General features: G+C 40.5%; 7 protein-coding genes across 7 annotated transcripts; 6 read left to right on the top strand and 1 right to left on the bottom strand.

Moving 5' to 3' along the window:
- Positions 1–242: 242 nt before the first annotated feature.
- On the top strand, positions 243–1,649 carry LOC108006618 (serine protease inhibitor 42Dd-like). Its single transcript, XM_036822797.3, has 4 exons — positions 243–351; positions 401–1,242; positions 1,294–1,432; positions 1,489–1,649. The coding sequence occupies exons 1-4, from the start codon at positions 339–341 to the stop codon at positions 1,623–1,625; spliced, it is 1,131 nt and encodes a 376-aa protein (XP_036678692.3). The 5' UTR covers positions 243–338; the 3' UTR covers positions 1,626–1,649.
- A 1,986-nt stretch (positions 1,650–3,635) lies between these two features.
- On the top strand, positions 3,636–4,911 carry LOC108006515 (serine protease inhibitor 42Dd-like). Its single transcript, XM_017070077.4, has 3 exons — positions 3,636–4,474; positions 4,526–4,664; positions 4,721–4,911. The coding sequence occupies exons 1-3, from the start codon at positions 3,758–3,760 to the stop codon at positions 4,858–4,860; spliced, it is 996 nt and encodes a 331-aa protein (XP_016925566.4). The 5' UTR covers positions 3,636–3,757; the 3' UTR covers positions 4,861–4,911.
- A 3,598-nt stretch (positions 4,912–8,509) lies between these two features.
- On the top strand, positions 8,510–9,934 carry LOC136117189 (serine protease inhibitor 42Dd-like). Its single transcript, XM_070994459.1, has 4 exons — positions 8,510–8,600; positions 8,654–9,495; positions 9,547–9,685; positions 9,743–9,934. Exons 1-4 carry the CDS (start codon positions 8,588–8,590, stop codon positions 9,880–9,882), a joined length of 1,134 nt encoding a protein of 377 aa, XP_070850560.1. The 5' UTR covers positions 8,510–8,587; the 3' UTR covers positions 9,883–9,934.
- Positions 9,935–10,072: 138 nt separating this feature from the next.
- LOC108021326 (uncharacterized) lies at positions 10,073–11,127 on the top strand. The gene is made up of 4 exons (XM_017089992.4): positions 10,073–10,282; positions 10,350–10,460; positions 10,523–10,632; positions 10,692–11,127. The coding sequence occupies exons 2-4, from the start codon at positions 10,391–10,393 to the stop codon at positions 10,980–10,982; spliced, it is 471 nt and encodes a 156-aa protein (XP_016945481.3). The 5' UTR covers positions 10,073–10,282; positions 10,350–10,390; the 3' UTR covers positions 10,983–11,127.
- Positions 11,128–11,641: 514 nt separating this feature from the next.
- Positions 11,642–13,105, top strand: LOC108021325 (serine protease inhibitor 42Dd-like). Its single transcript, XM_017089991.4, has 3 exons — positions 11,642–12,477; positions 12,529–12,667; positions 12,728–13,105. Exons 1-3 carry the CDS (start codon positions 11,761–11,763, stop codon positions 12,859–12,861), a joined length of 990 nt encoding a protein of 329 aa, XP_016945480.3. The 5' UTR covers positions 11,642–11,760; the 3' UTR covers positions 12,862–13,105.
- A 282-nt stretch (positions 13,106–13,387) lies between these two features.
- Positions 13,388–14,340, top strand: LOC108009894 (sporozoite-associated mosquito saliva protein 1). Its single transcript, XM_017074617.4, has 3 exons — positions 13,388–13,547; positions 13,604–14,005; positions 14,160–14,340. The coding sequence occupies exons 1-3, from the start codon at positions 13,485–13,487 to the stop codon at positions 14,202–14,204; spliced, it is 510 nt and encodes a 169-aa protein (XP_016930106.3). The 5' UTR covers positions 13,388–13,484; the 3' UTR covers positions 14,205–14,340.
- A 344-nt stretch (positions 14,341–14,684) lies between these two features.
- LOC108021710 (serine protease inhibitor 42Dd-like) lies at positions 14,685–16,043 on the bottom strand. Its single transcript, XM_070994510.1, has 3 exons — positions 15,182–16,043; positions 14,992–15,130; positions 14,685–14,935 (listed from the first exon to the last, which is right to left on the bottom strand). Exons 1-3 carry the CDS (start codon positions 15,896–15,898, stop codon positions 14,796–14,798), a joined length of 996 nt encoding a protein of 331 aa, XP_070850611.1. The 5' UTR covers positions 15,899–16,043; the 3' UTR covers positions 14,685–14,795.
- Between the last annotated feature and the right edge of the window lie 880 nt (positions 16,044–16,923).

The raw sequence follows: 16,923 nt of genomic DNA, 5'->3' as shown, positions 1-16,923 counted from the left end.
TCATTTGATTAGTACTTAGAGAGTACTGAAATAGAAGCTGAAAAAATTTCCCTGAAGTGTGATTTCTTTCACCGTTATATTTGATACATCCATAAGAAATAAATTTACACGTCAAGAGAAAATATTTACATAATTCTTATTTAAGAAAAAATAACTTGACTTTAGGAAAAATGCCATACCTTTACGTATGCAGACCTTTCAAAAAAATGATTGAATTATGAATCCGACTGAACCAATCGCGTTATAAAACTCGAAGGCGAATCTAATTTGATTATTGTACAGAGTATATATAAGAGATATTTCTAAAAAAAAGTGTTCACTTGTGAACCACTTTCTAAATGAAGTTCTTATGTAAGTAGAAAATTTTCTCCGTTTAAAAATCTAATTTATTTTCCCACAGGTCTGATGTTATTGGCCACGTCAGTTGCTGGCCGATTCACTGATGATTTGTACCAACTTTTGGCCAAAGACAATGCCAACAAGAATCTTATTTCGTCTCCTCTTTCCGTCGATATTGCCTTGAGTATGGTCTACATGGCAGCTGGGGGAAAGACAGCCCAAGAAATGAGGAGCGTTTTGAAACATCCCACGGATAAAAAGGAAGTGGCTCGAAAATATAAGGAATTTCTGACAAATCTCGAAGGTCGCGAGAAGGTGGCCATCCTCGAAATAGCCAACCGCATATACGTAAATAATGACTTCACTATAGTTCCGGAGTTCAATCAAGTGGTCAAAGGCTCCTTTAAGGCCGAAGCGGAGGCTATCAGCATAAGTGATGCTAGTAAAGCCGCCTCGATCGTCAATAAGTGGGTAAACGATCAGACGCGCAGCAGGATCAAAACTATTGTTACGGATAAAGATATAACTTCGGATCTGGTAATGATTCTCTTGAACGCTATTTACTTCAAAGGTCAGTGGCAGTACGAATTCGACCCTAAAAAGACCAAGCAGGCCGATTTTCGAACTATCGACAAAAAAACCGTTCCTGTCCAGATGATGTCGCTATCGGGCGCATTTAAGGCGGGATATATTCACGACCTGGATGCCAAAGTGATTGAGCTTCCTTATCGGAACTCAAGCCTCTCCATGGTCATCTTTTTGCCGGAAAAAGTTGATGGTTTGCCAGAATTGGAGAAAAAGATCGCAGGCTTCTCCCAACGGCTTCGAGAGGTGAATGTGAATTTAAAGCTGCCGAAGTTTAAAATCGAACTCACTTCAGAGCTAGGGAATATTCTCCAGACGGTGAGTATGACCTGATTTGTATAATGTCACTTTCATAATTTAAACGTACAGATGGGCATACGAGATGCATTTAGTCCCAGTGCGGATTTTAAGGGTCTAGTAGGAAAGAATGGAGTCAAAATCAGCAAAGTCAGGCACAAGGCCTCCATTGAGGTTAACGAAGAGGGCGCCGAGGCAGCAGCTGTTACAGGTACTATTGGTTTGTTTAGTGGATCACTTTCTTTACAAATATCATATATTTCGCAGCTGTCTTGGTGGTTGCGCTTTGCGGGCGTTGCAGGCCCCCGCCTCCTTTGGAGTTTAATGCCGATCATCCGTTTGCCTACGTCATTCGCGATGCAAACACCATTTACTTTCAGGGACACTTCGTAAAACCAGAATAATAAAGTAAATGAAAGGAGACGCAAGGAGTGCTTACTCCGTTAAACAATTTATAAATACAAGAAAGACTTTCCTTTCCTTTAAAAAAAGTTACCTTATTGCTAAAAGCGAGATATTGCTGGAAATTTTCGCGGTCGATAAATTAAGATATATTTGGCTAATGTCTTTGCTTTGACAAACGAGATAAACTCAGATTTGTAGCTATTCCCGGAACTGCTGTAGCTGTAGCGCTTCTAATCAAATCCTAACTCTGCCCAAGACGACCTTCGATGAACAGCCTCCTCACCTTAACTACACTACCTTCGGTACTCTCGGTTTAACCCTAGGATTTAAATGTTTCAGAAGTATTATTGTAAGCCAATGGAGTTGTGGAGTGATACAATTGTATACGCTGATAAATAAGGAGAAGTTACTTAAAAAGCCACGAAGTTTTCATTTAATACTTATGAGAACAACCTTTGTAAACGGATTCAGTACTAGATGTTACCCTGGGATGGTGTAAAACTATGTTAAAGCTTTAAATGTAATATTTTATTATTTAAAATTGCATTTTTCATGCTATGTTGCGTTGAAAATTGTTAATTCTCTGCAATTAGATAATTCATATAGAGGGGCCGAGGGCAGGAGTAAGATTAAACTAGATTTTGGGTGATTCGATCACAAGATCTATCGGTTTCCAATCTTCCAGCCAGGAACAGCAGCTGCCTGGTGAAGAACGGACTTGTAGAGGACCTCGTCGAGGTCCTATTCGAGTGATATTCGATTGCATCCAAGTAGCCGTGTTCCAAGGTTTGAGGCTCCCGCAGAAAGGACAATGAGAAGGGCGATCCACCAACGGAGTAAAAAACTGAAACTCCAAGAATCTCCACCAACATCGAGGATGAAAGACTCTTTTAATGGTTAAACTCAATTATCTTAGATTTAATAAAAAAGTCAGCATGGTCTAAATAAACCATTAATATAGTTTTTCGATATTTTATTCGGACGGCAGGAAGGATACAAAAAGATTGATGTACTAGATATATTTTATAGGAAGGAAATCGGTTTATTCTAGGTGTTACATGTTTTTTTAAAAACATAATATCACCTGTACTTCTTGAACCTTTTCAAATTTCAAGCAAAACCAAATTTTAAAGTCGATAACAAATCATTTGGACATTAAAGAAAATCAAGGAAGAACGGTTTAGTCAAGTAACTCGACTATCAGATATCCGTTACTCAGCCAATGGGACCAATGGGAAATGGAGATATGCAAGCAGCAAATCGAGATTGATATGCGCCACCTACCGGTGGTAGACAGATTTAAGCGTTATGGGCGTTAGAGTGGGCGTGGCATTTTTTTTTTGGATTAATCGATAGGTATTGAGAAGAACAATACACTTCAGTTAACATTTTTATTCTAGCATCAAAACTGTAGGAGCCACAGTTTTGGGCGGATTGTGGGCGTTAGAGTGGGCGTGGCACTCTGCTGAAACAAACTTGCGCTGCGCAGGAATCTCAGGAATCTGCATGCCTAATCCCAGTATTATAGATTGTATAGTTTCCGAGATCTCAGCGTTCATTCGGACAGACGGACAGACGGAAAGACGGACATGGCTAGATCGTCTCGGCTAGTGATCTTGATCAAGAATATATATACTTTATGGGGTCGGAAACGCTTCCTTCTGCCTGTTACATACTTTCCAACTAATCTAGTATACCCTTTTACTCTACGAGTAACGGGTATAATGATAGTCTTTCATTTTAGGAAATAAATAGTTTTCTAAAGGGATAATATTTGTTCACCACTTTTGCTTTTTTTACAAATTCTTTAGAGTAAAGTCCATTAAGTAATCCGTTTTAACTAATTTAATTATAGTCCTCTTATAGTGCAAATCGAATTTGATTAGTACACATGGTATATATAGGCTGTATCTTCCATTAGTTTTGAAAAGCAGTGCAAATGAAGTTTCTATGTAAGTAAAAAAAAACGTTCTTTTAAAACTTTAATTAAAATATATTTTTCACAGATCTTATATTTTTGGCCACATCAGTGGCTGGCCGATTCACTGATGATTTGTACCAAATTTTGGCCAAAGACAATGCCAACAAGAATCTTATTTCGTCGCCTCTCTCCGTCGATATTGCCTTGAGTATGGTCTACATGGCAGCCGGGGGAAATACAGCCCAAGAAATGAAGGACGTTTTGAAACATCCCACGGATAAAAAGGAAGTGGCTCGAAAATATAAGGAATTTCTGACAAATCTCGAAGGTCGCGAGAAGGTGGCCATCCTCGATCTGGCCAACCGTATATACGTAACTAATGGCTTCACTATAGTTCCGGATTTCAATCAAGTGGTCAAGGACTCCTTTAAGGCCGAAGCGGAGGCTATCAGCATAAGTGATCCTGATAAAGCCGCTTTGATTATCAATAAGTGGGTGAACGATAGAACGCGCAGCAGGATCAAAACCATTGTCACGGATCAAGATATATCTCCGGATCTGGTAATGATTCTCTTGAACGCTATTTACTTCAAAGGCCAGTGGCAGTACGAATTCGACCCTAAAAGGACCAAACAGGCTGACTTTCGAACTGCCGACAAAAAAACCGTTCCTGTCCAGATGATGTCGCTATCGGGCGCATTTAAGGCGGGATATATTCACGACCTGGATGCCAAAGTGATTGAGCTTCCTTATCGGAACTCAAGCCTCTCCATGGTCATCTTTTTGCCTGAGAAAGACGATGGTTTGCCAGAATTGGAGAAAAAGATCGCAGGCTTCTCCCGACGGCTTCCAAAGGTGAATGTGAACTTAAAACTGCCGAAGTTTAAAATCGAACTCACTTCAGAGCTAGGGAATATTCTCCAGACGGTGGGTATGACCTGATTTGTAAGAGGTCACTTTTATAATTTAAACCTACAGATGGGCATACGAGATGCATTTAGTCCCAGTGCGGATTTTAAGGGTCTAGTAGGAAAGAATGGAGTCAGGATCAGCAAAGTCAGGCACAAGGCCTTCATTGAGGTTAACGAAGAGGGCGCCGAGGCAGCAGCTATTACAGGTACTACTGCTTTGTTTAGTGGATTACATTCACTACAAATATCATCTATTTCGCAGCTGTCATAATGGTTTTGAAATGCTCATGGTGCGTGCCCCCGTTTCCTTTGGACTTTAACGCCGATCATCCATTTGCCTACGTCATTCGCGATAAAGACACCATTTACTTTCAGGGACACTTTGTAAAACCAGAAAAATAAAGTAAGTGAGAGGAGACGCAAAGAATGCTTACTCCATTAACCAACCTATAAGTATAAAGACTTTCCTTACATTAAAATATGTGAGCTTATTGCTAAGAGCGAGATATTGTTGGAAATTTTTGGGGCCGATAAATGAAGACATGTATCTGTTTTGACGATCGAGAAAAACTCCGATTTGTATCTATTTCCGGACCTGCTGTAACTGTAGCGCTTCCAATCAAATCCTAACTCTGCCCAAGGCGACCTTTGATAAACAGCTTCGGTACTCTCGGATTAACCCTTGGTTTTAAATGTTTCAGAAGTATTATTGTAAGCCAAAGGAGTTGTGGAGTGGTACAATTGTATACACTGATATATAAGGAGAAGCTACTTAAAAAGCCACAAAATATTCATTGAATACTTATGAGAACAACCTTTGTAATAGGATTCAATACTAGATGTTACCCTGGGAATGTGTAAAACAATTTTAAAGCTTAAAATGTAATATTTTGTTATTTAAAATTGAAATTTTCATGCTATGTTGCGTTGATAATTGTTAATTCTCTGCAATTAGATAATTCATATAGGGGGGCCGAGCGCAGGAGTAAGATTAAACTAGATTTTCGGTGATTCGATCACAAGATCTATCGGTTTCCGATCTTCCAGCCAGGAACAGCAGCTGCCTGGTGAAGAACGGACTTCTAGAGGACCTCCTCGAGTCTACTACACCTTCCACCGAGTGATATTCGATTGCACTCAAGTAGCCGTATTCCAAGGTTTGAGGCTCCCGCAAAAAGGACAATGAGAAGGGCAATCCACCAACGGAGTAGAAAACTGAAACTCTAAGAATCTCCACCAACATCGAGGATGAAAGACTCTTTTAAACAGATTTCGGAACTACAGCTATGGTCCCCAGCTAAATTGATCTGGATAATGGTTAAACTTATATTAGATTTAATAAAAAAGTCAGCATGGTCTATAATAAACTATTAATATAGTTTTTCGATATTTTATTCGGATGGCAGGAAGGATACAAAAAGATTGATGTACTGTTACGTACGCCCTCCACATAGAAAGATTCACATAGAGAAGCAACGACGAATCTTTAGCCAGGGGGAGGGGTGCATGTAACTAACCAGACTCATACTGGTAAAGGCAGAAGAAAAAGCAATTCGGCAATTCTCGGGTGTCGCGTGGTCAGAACAACGGCCACTGTCAACCTATTGGTAACCATACTCCGGTAGCTGGCAAAGGGCAACAGCCGGCCGTTGACTCCCAAGATAGCAGATATCAAGAAACAGTAATTCTAGGTGGGAACACCTAGTTTATCCGATCCATACCCGCAGCCAAGTAAAAGCTCTAGTCTGGTATAAAAGACCTTAGACAAATAAAGAAAGAGAGAGAATCCATTTGGGTGTCTTGCTGACGGAAGCCGGCAGCTTCGAGGGAAGGCGACTTTCCCTGGGGCAGTCGTCAATGGAGTCTTCTGCCACCAGGACCAGCCACCATATCCAACAATCCTTGAGAAGAACACAATTGCAGCTCGAAATAATCTTGTGTCGAACCAACGCCGCTATTGCCATCAGAGAACGTGGAGATCAACAATAAGGACGACATCCGACATACTGCGATGTTTGTGGACGCAGTATCCGTGATCTCCATGCTCCTGAAATTTGTTCAGCTGTAGGAACCATCCGTTCAGAGCGTAGCGACCAATAGCATACGTCGGAGAAAGTAGTGATGCAATATAAATGTGTTAATCGAGCCAACCAAAGCTAAAGTGAACTCATGCATAACCAAGGACCAATATCCTCAAATAATACAATTGGATAACAAGTGAAAATCAAGCATTCAAACATGCATTGAAATATATTTAAACCAACCGAATCAATAGACAAAATGCGAATCATGATAAACAATTAGAGAGGACGAATCTCTCCACCAGCCGTTGAAGAAGTCGCATGCCTGTAGCATAATATATATATATTTTGTGTTTAAGTGAATTGATATACTTAAGAACAGCCGTATTTTGGTGCACGTATATTTATATATATATATCCAACATAATATTTTCCCAAAGCCCAGGATCCGGAGCGTCGAGATCTCATCGCCCAGGATTTAAAGAGGGGGTAAGTTTGTCGCGACACGGTTCCTTTCTTATAAACATACATATATAAATATTCGTGCAGTATCCTACAGTTTTATAGACTACTATAAACTTTTGCAGCGGCGAGTATCAGCCTTGTAATTGTATGACAATTGCAAGAGCTCTCTGAGCGACGTTTGTAGTCGTGAATAGTCAGTATTTTGCTGATGTGTGCACCTTCATAGGTGATAAATTCGATACTCTCCGCTAACAGAATAATTGTCAATTAAATTAGATTAATCAACAGACGCAGATATATATTACCTAATAAATTTATAATGTGAAAAAGAATTGGAAACCATGGTGTGCTAGAACTCTTACGAGGGGGGTGTGCTGACGCGAGGAGTGAAGTAGGTCAAGAACAATGACATAACTTTCGACGGACAACCTTGACAATAGGGGATCGTATTGCGCGGCCCGCGACGATCCATTGGCACACGAATGTGTGAAGGGGAGGGAATATGGCCAAAACACAGCCCGATCGTATTGCGATCAAGCGACAGCTAAGCTTGCTGGGCAGTGTGGACTGATGACTGACGAACTTTGTGACTAATATTATTTTCCAGGCACTTTTACTATTTATTCTCGTTATGTTGGAGAGGAGAGAGGCTTACCAAGATCCCACGACCCGAATACGACGTAGCTTATGCCGGCAAATGGTGCCTGAACATCGGACGCCTCTCCCTTGGCCCAAGTCCTTGTCAGGACTCGGGCACTAATACGCCCACGTAACAGTACTACATAAAGTTTAAAGGAACGAAATCGATTTAATTTAGCTGTTACATGTTTTTTATAAACATAATATCACCTGTACTTAACGGGTGTTCCGAAATCTTCTTGAACCTTTTCAAATTTCAAGCACAACCAAATTTTAAAGTCGATAACAAATCAATTGGACATTAAAGAAAAACAAGGTACCACGCTATAGTCCAGTAACTCGACTATCAGATACCCGTTACTCAGCCAATGGGGCCAAAGGGAAATGGAGATATGCAAGCAGCAAAGCGAGATTGATATGCGCCACCTACCGGCGGTAGACATGTTTAAGCGTTATGGGCGTTAGAGTGGGCGTGCAAAATTTTTTTTGGATCAATCGGTTTGTGGGCGTTAGAGTGGGCGTGGGACTCTGCTGAAACAAACTTGCGCTGCGCAGGAATCTCAGGAATCTGCATGCCTAATCCCAGTATTATAGCTTGTATAGTTTCCGAGATCTCAGCGTTCATACGGACAGACGGACAGACGGAAAGACGGACATGGCTAGATCGTCTCGGCTAGTGATCTTGATCAAGAATATATATACTTTATGGGGTCGGAAACGCTTCCTTCTGCCTGTTACATACTTTCCAACTAATCTAGTATACCCTTTTACTCTACGAGTAACGGGTATAATGATAGTCTTTCATTTTAGGAAATAAATAGTTTTCTAAAGGGATAATATTTGTTCACCACTTTTGCTTTTTTACAAATTCTTTAGAGTAAAGTCCATTAAGTAATCCGTTTTAACTAATTTAATTATAGTCCTCTTATAGTGCAAATCGAATTTGATTAGTACACATGGTATATATAGGCTGTATCTTCCATTAGTTTTGAAAAGCAGTGCAAATGAAGTTTCTATGTAAGTAAAAAAAACGTTCTTTAAAAACTTTAATTAAAATATATTTTTCACAGATCTGATATTTTTGGCCACGTCAGTGGCTGGCCGATTCACTGATGATTTGTACCAACTTTTGGCCAAAGACAATGCCAACAAGAATCTTATTTCTTCGCCTCTTTCCGTCGATATTGCCTTGAGTATGGTCTACATGGCAGCTGGGGGAAAGACAGCCCAAGAAATGAGGAGCGTTTTGAAACATCCCACGGATAAAAAGGAAGTGGCTCGAAAATATAAGGATTTTCTGACAAATCTCGAAGGTCGCGAGAAGGTGGCCATTCTCGATCTGGCCAACCGTATATACGTAAACGGGCGCTATACTATAGTTCCGGAGTTCAATCAAGTGGTCAAGGACTCCTTTAAGGCCGAAGCGGAGGCTATCAGCATAAGTGATGCTAGTAAAGCCGCCTCGATCGTCAATAAGTGGGTAAACGATCAGACGCGCAGCAGGATCAAAACCATTGTTTCGGAAGAAGATATAACCTCGGATCTGGTAATGATTCTCTTGAATGCCATTTACTTCAAAGGTCAGTGGCAGTACGAATTCGACCCTAAAAAGACCAAGCAGGCCGATTTTCGAACTATCGACAAAAAAACCGTTACTGTCCAGATGATGTCGCTATCGGGCGCATTTAAGGCGGGATATAATCACGACCTGGATGCCAAAGTGATTGAGCTTCCTTATCGGAACTCAAGCCTCTCCATGGTCATCTTTTTGCCTGAGAAAGACGATGGTTTGCCAGAATTGGAGAAAAAGATCATAGGCTTCTCCCAACGGCTTCGAAAGGTGAATGTGAACTTAAAGCTGCCGAAGTTTAAAATCGAACTCACTTCAGAGCTAGGGAATATTCTCCAGACGGTGGGTATGACCTGATTTGTATGAGGTCACTTTCATAATTTAAACGTACAGATGGGCATACGAGATGCATTTAGTCAAAGTGCGGATTTTAAGGGTCTAGTAGGAAAGAATGGAGTCAAAATCAGCAAAGTCAGGCACAAGGCCTCCATTGAGGTTAACGAAGAGGGCGCCGAGGCAGCAGCTGTTACAGGTACTATTGGTTTGTTTAGTGGATGTAATCCTACTACAAATATCATCTATTTCGCAGCTGTCATGATGGTTTCGAGATGCGCAAGTTGCAGGCGCCCGGGTCCTTTGGAGTTTAATGCCGATCATCCGTTTGCCTACGTCATTCGCGATGAGAACACCATTTACTTTCAGGGACACTTCGTAAAACCAGAAAAATAAAGTAAATGAGAGGAGACGCAAAGAGTGCTTACTCCGTTAAACAATTTATAAATATGAAGACTTTCCTTTCCCTAAAAAAAGTGATAAGTGAAGACATAATGTCTCTGTTTTGACGAACGAGATTTGTATCTATCCCCGAAACTGCTGTAGCTGTAGGGTTTCCAATCAAATCCTAACTCTGCTTACGACTTCCAAGGCTTCCTTACCTTAACTACACTACCTTCGGTACTCTTATCGGATTAACCCTAGGATTTGTGGAAATGTAAAATTGTATACACTGATATGTAAGAAGAAGTTACTTAAATAGCTACGAAGTTTTCTTATGAGAACAACCTTTATAAAAGGATTCAATACTAGATGTTACCCTGGGAAGGTGTAAAACTATTTTAGAACTTAAAATGTAATATTTTATTATTTAAATTGTAATTTTCATGCTAGGTTGCGCTGTTAATTGTTATTCTCTGCAGGTTGGTTTTCAACTTAGTTACGATCCATCTGATGACCCGTCATGAAGGTATACCTTTTGTTGGTAGCCGTTGCAGTCAGTCTCGTTCTCATAGAAAGTGCCAAGCGCAGGAGTAAGATTTGACTAGATTTTGGGTGATTCGATCACAAGATCCCTTGGTTTTCGATCTTTCAGCCAGGAACAGCAGCTGCCTGGTGAAGAACAAGTACATGCACGAACGGACTTGTAGAGGACCTCGTCGAGTCTATTACACCTTCCACCGAGTGCTATTCGATTGCATCCAGGTAGCCGTGCTCCAAGATTTGATCAAGACCACTATTCATCAAGCTCTCGACTCTTTAAGGTGACGACCAAGTGCCGGCAGATCTACAGGAGAAACGAGTACAAAACCCTAAAGCTATGCCAAGATGACTGCGCCTACCACATGGTCGAACCATATGCACCACCGATCGGAAAACAGACCACCTCTGCAGCTGGGGAAGGGTCAACCACGGGAGAAGGGGCAGAAGAAGGGGCCACAGAGGCAGGGGAGGGAGGAGAGGGAGGGGAGGCTCCCGCAGAAAGGACAATGAGAAGAAGGGCCAAGCCGCACCATCTGAAGATCCACCAACGAAGTAGAAAGCTGAAACACTAAGAATATCCACCAACAGCGAGGATAAAGACTCTTTTAAACAGATTTCGGAACTACAACTATGGTCCCCAGCTAAATTGACTTGGATAATGCTAATAATTATTTTAGATTTAATAAAAAAGTCAGCATGGTCTGAATTAAACCATTAGTATAGTTTTTCGTTTTTTTATTCGGTAAAAGGGATATAAAAAGATTGATGTACTAGATAAAGTTTATAGGGACGAAAACGATTTATTCTAGCTGTTACATGCTTTTTTATAAACAAAATATAACCTGTACTTAACGAGTATTCCGAAATCTTCTTAAACCTTCTTAAATTTGAAGAAAAACCTAATTTTGAAGTCGATAAGAAATCAATTGGATATTAAGGAAAGATGAGAGTCTTTCATTTTTGGGAAATAAATAGTCTTCTAAAGGGATAATATTTGTTCACCACTGTTGCTTTTCTTACAAATTCTTTAAAGTTAAGTCCATTAAGTAATACGTTTTAAGTAATTAAGTTATAATCCTTGATGGCAAATCTAATTTGATTAGTACACAGTGTATATATAGGCTGTATCTTCCATTAGTTTTGAACAGCGGTCCAAATGAAGTTTATATGTAAGTAAAAAAAATAACGTCCTTTAAAAACTTTAGTTAAAATATATTTTTCACAGATCTGATATTTTTGGCCACGTCAGTGTCTGGCCGATTCACTGATGATTTGTACAAACAGTTGGCCAAAAACAATGCCAACAAGAATCTTATTTCTTCGCCTCTTTCCGTTGATATTGCCTTGAGTATGGTCTACATGGCAGCTGGGGGAAAGACAGCCCAAGAAATGAGGAGCGTCTTGAAATTGCCCTCGGATAAAAAGGAAGTGGCTCGTAAAAACAAGAAATTTCTGACAAGTCTCGAAGGTCGCGAGAAAGTGGCCATCCTCGAAATAGCCAACCGTATATACGTAAACGATCGCTACTCTATAGTTCCGGAGTTCAATCAAGTGGTCAAGGACTCCTTTAAGGCCGAAGCGGAGGCTATCAGCATAAGTGATCCTAGTAAAGCCGCTTTAATTATCAATAAGTGGGTAAACGATAGAACGCGCAGCAGGATCAAAACCGTTGTTACGGATAAAGATATAACTTCGGATCTGGTAATGATTCTTTTGAATGCCATTTACTTCAAAGGCCAGTGGCAGTACGAATTTGACTCTAAAAAGACCAAACTGGCCGGTTTTCGAACTGCCGACAAAAAAACCGTCCCTGTCCAGATGATGTCGCTATCGGGCGCATTTAAGGCGGGATATAATCACGACCTGGATGCCAAAGTGATTGAGCTTCCTTATCGGAACTCAAGCCTCTCCATGGTCATCTTCTTGCCTGAGAAAGACGATGGTTTGCCAGAATTGGAGCAGAAAATCGCAGCCTTCTCCATAGAGTTTCCAGAAAGGAATGTGCATTTAAAGTTGCCAAAGTTCAAAATCGAATTTTCCTCAGAGCTAAAGGGTATTATTGCGACGGTGGGTAAGACCTGGTTTTCATGAGGTCACTTTTATAATTTACACCTTTAGATGGGCATACGAGATGCATTTACTAGTGCTGCTGATCTTGGAGGTCTGGTTAAGTCTTCAGTAGCCAAGATCAGCAAAGTCATACACAAGGCCTTCATTGAGGTGAACGAAGAGGGTGCCGAGGCGGCAGCTCTTACAGGTACTATTGGCTCATTGCTTACTGGACTACATCCTTTGTGACATATGATATAATCCCCAGCTATTCAGGCGGTTTTGACTTGCTCTGGATGCGGGCCCCCGCAACCTTGGGTGTTTAATGCCGATCATCCGTTTGCCTACGTCATTCGCGATGAGGACACCATTTATTTTCAGGGACACTTCGTAAAACCATGAAAATAAAGTACCATTTTCACTGGCACAATCAATTTCCAATCAATATATCTAGGAAAGGAAATTTAAATGCAATTCTAAAAGTAATTAAAATTATATTTTTCCTAAAAAATGATATACACTTATATGAAGAACACCCACATTCCTACATTTAAATCAATTGCATGTCATTCAAGTGGCCATAACTGCTTTGCAGCCACAAATCATCTTTATCAGTGACTATTAAAACAATTACATAGCATACAAATCGCAACGAGTTCATCAATTAGCTTTATATGGTATACATTATATAGTTTCGGGTGCAAACAAATTTTGGGAGATCAAGAGATCAAGTTCCAGTGACACGCTAAACACAAACAATACCATGTCGCGCGGGAGCAATTAAAAATGGCTGGCCATAATGCTTCGTAATGCCGTCATTTATAGCGATCTAATGGATGAGGCTCTGGTCAGTGGTGGTTCAACAATCAATTGAGCCGAACGATCACTGATCGCAGCACCCAAATACCGTTTAATGCGCAAATAATTGTGGATATCGGAGAAACGGGGCTAACCAGAGTTCCATATAAATAGGAGCTGGTCTAGGCAGGAGTTCCAAAGTTCTTCCAAAACTCCGACGGTACAGAATGCTGCGAGAGATCTGCTTTTTCCTGCTCATCTGTGTGGCCTTTCAGGCTGCCTTGGCTTGCGTAAGTACTTCGTTTCAGGATTATAATAGGATCTATCTTATGGATATACCCCCTAGAATGGCTACAAGGCCAAGCTGGTGAAGATGGAGAACTGTGCTGGCGAGGATGCCATCATGACGGTGGGCAGCGACTTCAGCCTGAGGCTGAACAAGAAGTGCGAGCTGGTTCCCTCGGGCTGCATCAGCAACAAGCCCTTCGGCACCGCAGTGGCCAAGTTCAAGGTTCAGAAGGACGGCATCGTGATGAAGGAGGGCAAGATCGACCTGTGCGCCGCCATCGACCAGGCCTCCTCCGAGGGCAAGGACATGCTGAAGCTCTTCGGAGCCCCCTCCTCCTGCCCGGTGGCCGAGGAGAAGGTCTGCGCCAACGACCACACCGTGGATCTCAGCAAGTACAAGGCCATGTTGGGCATGGCCCGCGGTCACCTGATCATCGATTCGGAGGTCAAGCATGACACAGTAAGTGGTTATATATACCAAAAAAAAAAAATCAAATACCAAAAGGTTAGAAAAGCAAGCCAAAATGGTATTTTTCGGTATATTTTTGGTTGTTTGACAGCTATATTATATTGTATTTTATTTTCTTATCCCCCCCTTCTTTTGTTTCTTCTAGGGCAAATCCTGCTTCCATGCCGAAATCGAACTCACCAAGAACTAAGTTTGAAATCAGACACGAGTCCTAAGTTTTATATTATGAGTCTTGCAAACCTTGTAGTTGTAAGTACAAATGCAATCAAAACTGGTAATGAGGTGCACACAAAAAATAAATATTCAAAAAATACCGAACAAAAAAATGGTTTTGAGGTTCTGTGCTTTATCTTCAAAGTATATCACTCATACGTACTGTTGCCTTAGATCAAACGTTTGTTTTGATCTAGATGGCGTAGAATACAACCAAACTCTTGTTTGCTCTCTTTTAATTGAACAATTATTCAAGCGGATTCAATCAGTTGACAAGGTTAGAAATGATATCAAAATTCTAACTGTCATACGTGTCGTATAACCAATTTATATGGTACATTTAAGACCACATAGGCGGTAATTCAACTGAACAAATATCTTTTAGCTTATGAATGAATTTTTTGCACAAAGTTTCTATTTTTCGAACCACCCTAAAGTTATAGAAGGTAACTTGACATAAGGTAACTTTTTTCTATAGGATAGGGAATTTCTTTATTTATTAAGAAGTTGGTGAACGGATTAAGGTGTATCCAATAATTGCCATTCTGTCCGTCCCTGTTGACTAACTTTATTTTTCTGGTCCTACGAAGTGCCCCTGAAAGTAAATGGTGTTCGCATCGCGAATGACGTAGGCAAACGGATGATCGGCATTAAACTCTAAGGTAGGCGGGGGACCGCATTTCATGCAGTGAAAAACCGTCAAGACAGCTGCGAAATATATGATATTTTTAAGGAAAGTGATCCACTAAACAAACCAATAGTACCTGTAACAGCTGCTGCCTCGGCGCCCTCTTCGTTAACCTCAATGAAGGCCTTGTGCCTGACTTTGCTGATCCTGACTCCATTCTTTCCTACTAGACCCTTAAAATCCGCAGTGGGACTAAATGCATCTCGTATGCCCATCTGTAGGTTTAAATTATAAAAGTGACCTCATACAAATCAGGCAATACCCACCGTCTTGAGAATATTCCCTAGCTCTGAAGTGAGTTCGATTTTAAACTTCGGCAGTTTTAAGTTCACATTCACCTTTCGAAGCCGTTGGGAGAAGCCTATGATCTTTTTCTCCAATTCTGGCAAACCATCGTCTTTCTCAGGCAAAAAGATGACCATGGAGAGGCTTGAGTTCCGATAAGGAAGCTCAATCACTTTGGCATCCAGGTCGTGAATATATCCCGCCTTAAATGCGCCCGATAGCGACATCATCTGGACAGGGACGGTTTTTTTGTCGGCAGTTCGAAAGTCAGCCTGTTTGGTCCTTTTAGGGTCGAATTCGTACTGCCACTGGCCTTTGAAGTAAATTGCATTCAAGAGAATCATTACCAGATCCGAGGTTATATCTTCTTCCGAAACAATGGTTTTGATCCTGCTGCGCGTCTGATCGTTCACCCACTTATTGACGATCGAGGCGGCTTTACTAGCATCACTTATGCTGATAGCCTCCGCTTCGGCCTTAAAGGAGCCCTTGACCACTTGATTGAACTCCGGAACTATAGTGAAGCCATTAGTTACGTATATACGGTTGGCCAGATCGAGGATGGCCACCTTCTCGCGACCTTCGAGATTTGTCAGAAATTCCTTATATTTTCGAGCCACTTCCTTTTTATCCGTGGGATGTTTCAAAACGTCCTTCATTTCTTGTTCTGTCTTTCCCCCAGCTGCCATGTAGACCATACTCAAGGCAATATCGACGGAGAGAGGCGACGAAATAAGATTCTTGTTGGCATTGTCTTTGGCCAAAAGTTGGTACAAATCATCAGTGAATCGGCCAGCAACTGACGTTGCCAAAAATATCAGATCTGTGAAAAATATATTTTAATAAAACTTTTTAAAGGACTTTTTTTTCACTTACATAGAAACTTCATTTGGACCGCTGTTCAAAACTTAGGGAAGATACAGCCTATATATACCATGTGTACTAATCAAATTAGATTTGCCATCGAGGATTATAATTTAATTAGTTAAGTTGGATTAATAATTGGATAAAATAATAAAAAAAAGCAAAATGGTGAAAAAATATTATCCCCTTAGAAATTTATTTATATCTTAAAATCGAAGACTTTAATTTTTCGTCGACGTGTATGTAATCCAATTGATTTGTTATAATCTTTAAAATTTGGTTTTGCTTGAAATTTTAAAAGGTTCAAGAACATTTCAGAATACTCTTTGAGTGCAGGCTATATTATAAAAAAGCCTGCCCTCGGCCCCTCTATATGAATTATCTAATTGCAGAGAATTAACAATTATCAACGCAACATAGCATGAAAATTACAATTTTAAATAATAAAATATTACATTTAAAGCTTTAACAAAGTTTTACACCATCCCAGGGTAACATCTAGTACTGAATCCGTTTACAAAGGTTGTTCTCATAAGTATTAAATGAAAACTTCCTGGCTTTTTAAGTAACTTCTCCTTACTTATCAGCGTATACAATTGTATCACTCCACAACTCCATTGGCTTACAATAATACTTCTGAAACATTTAAATCCTAGGGTTAAACCGAGAGTACCGAAGGTAGTGTAGTTAAGGTGAGGAAGCTGTTCAGCGAAGGTCGTCTTGGGCAGAGTTAGGATTTGATTGGAAGCGCTACAGCTACAGCAGTTCCGGGAATAGCTACAAAAATGATATTATCTCGTTCGTCAAAGCAAAGACATTAGCCAAATATATCTTAATTTATCGGCCGCGAAAATTTCCA

Source organism: Drosophila suzukii, chromosome 2L (assembly GCF_043229965.1).
Source record: "Drosophila suzukii chromosome 2L, CBGP_Dsuzu_IsoJpt1.0, whole genome shotgun sequence".
In the NCBI taxonomy this organism is placed as follows: domain Eukaryota; kingdom Metazoa; phylum Arthropoda; class Insecta; order Diptera; family Drosophilidae; genus Drosophila; species Drosophila suzukii.
Note: the sequence above shows the minus strand (reverse complement) of the source record. Positions and strands in the feature narration are given on the sequence as shown.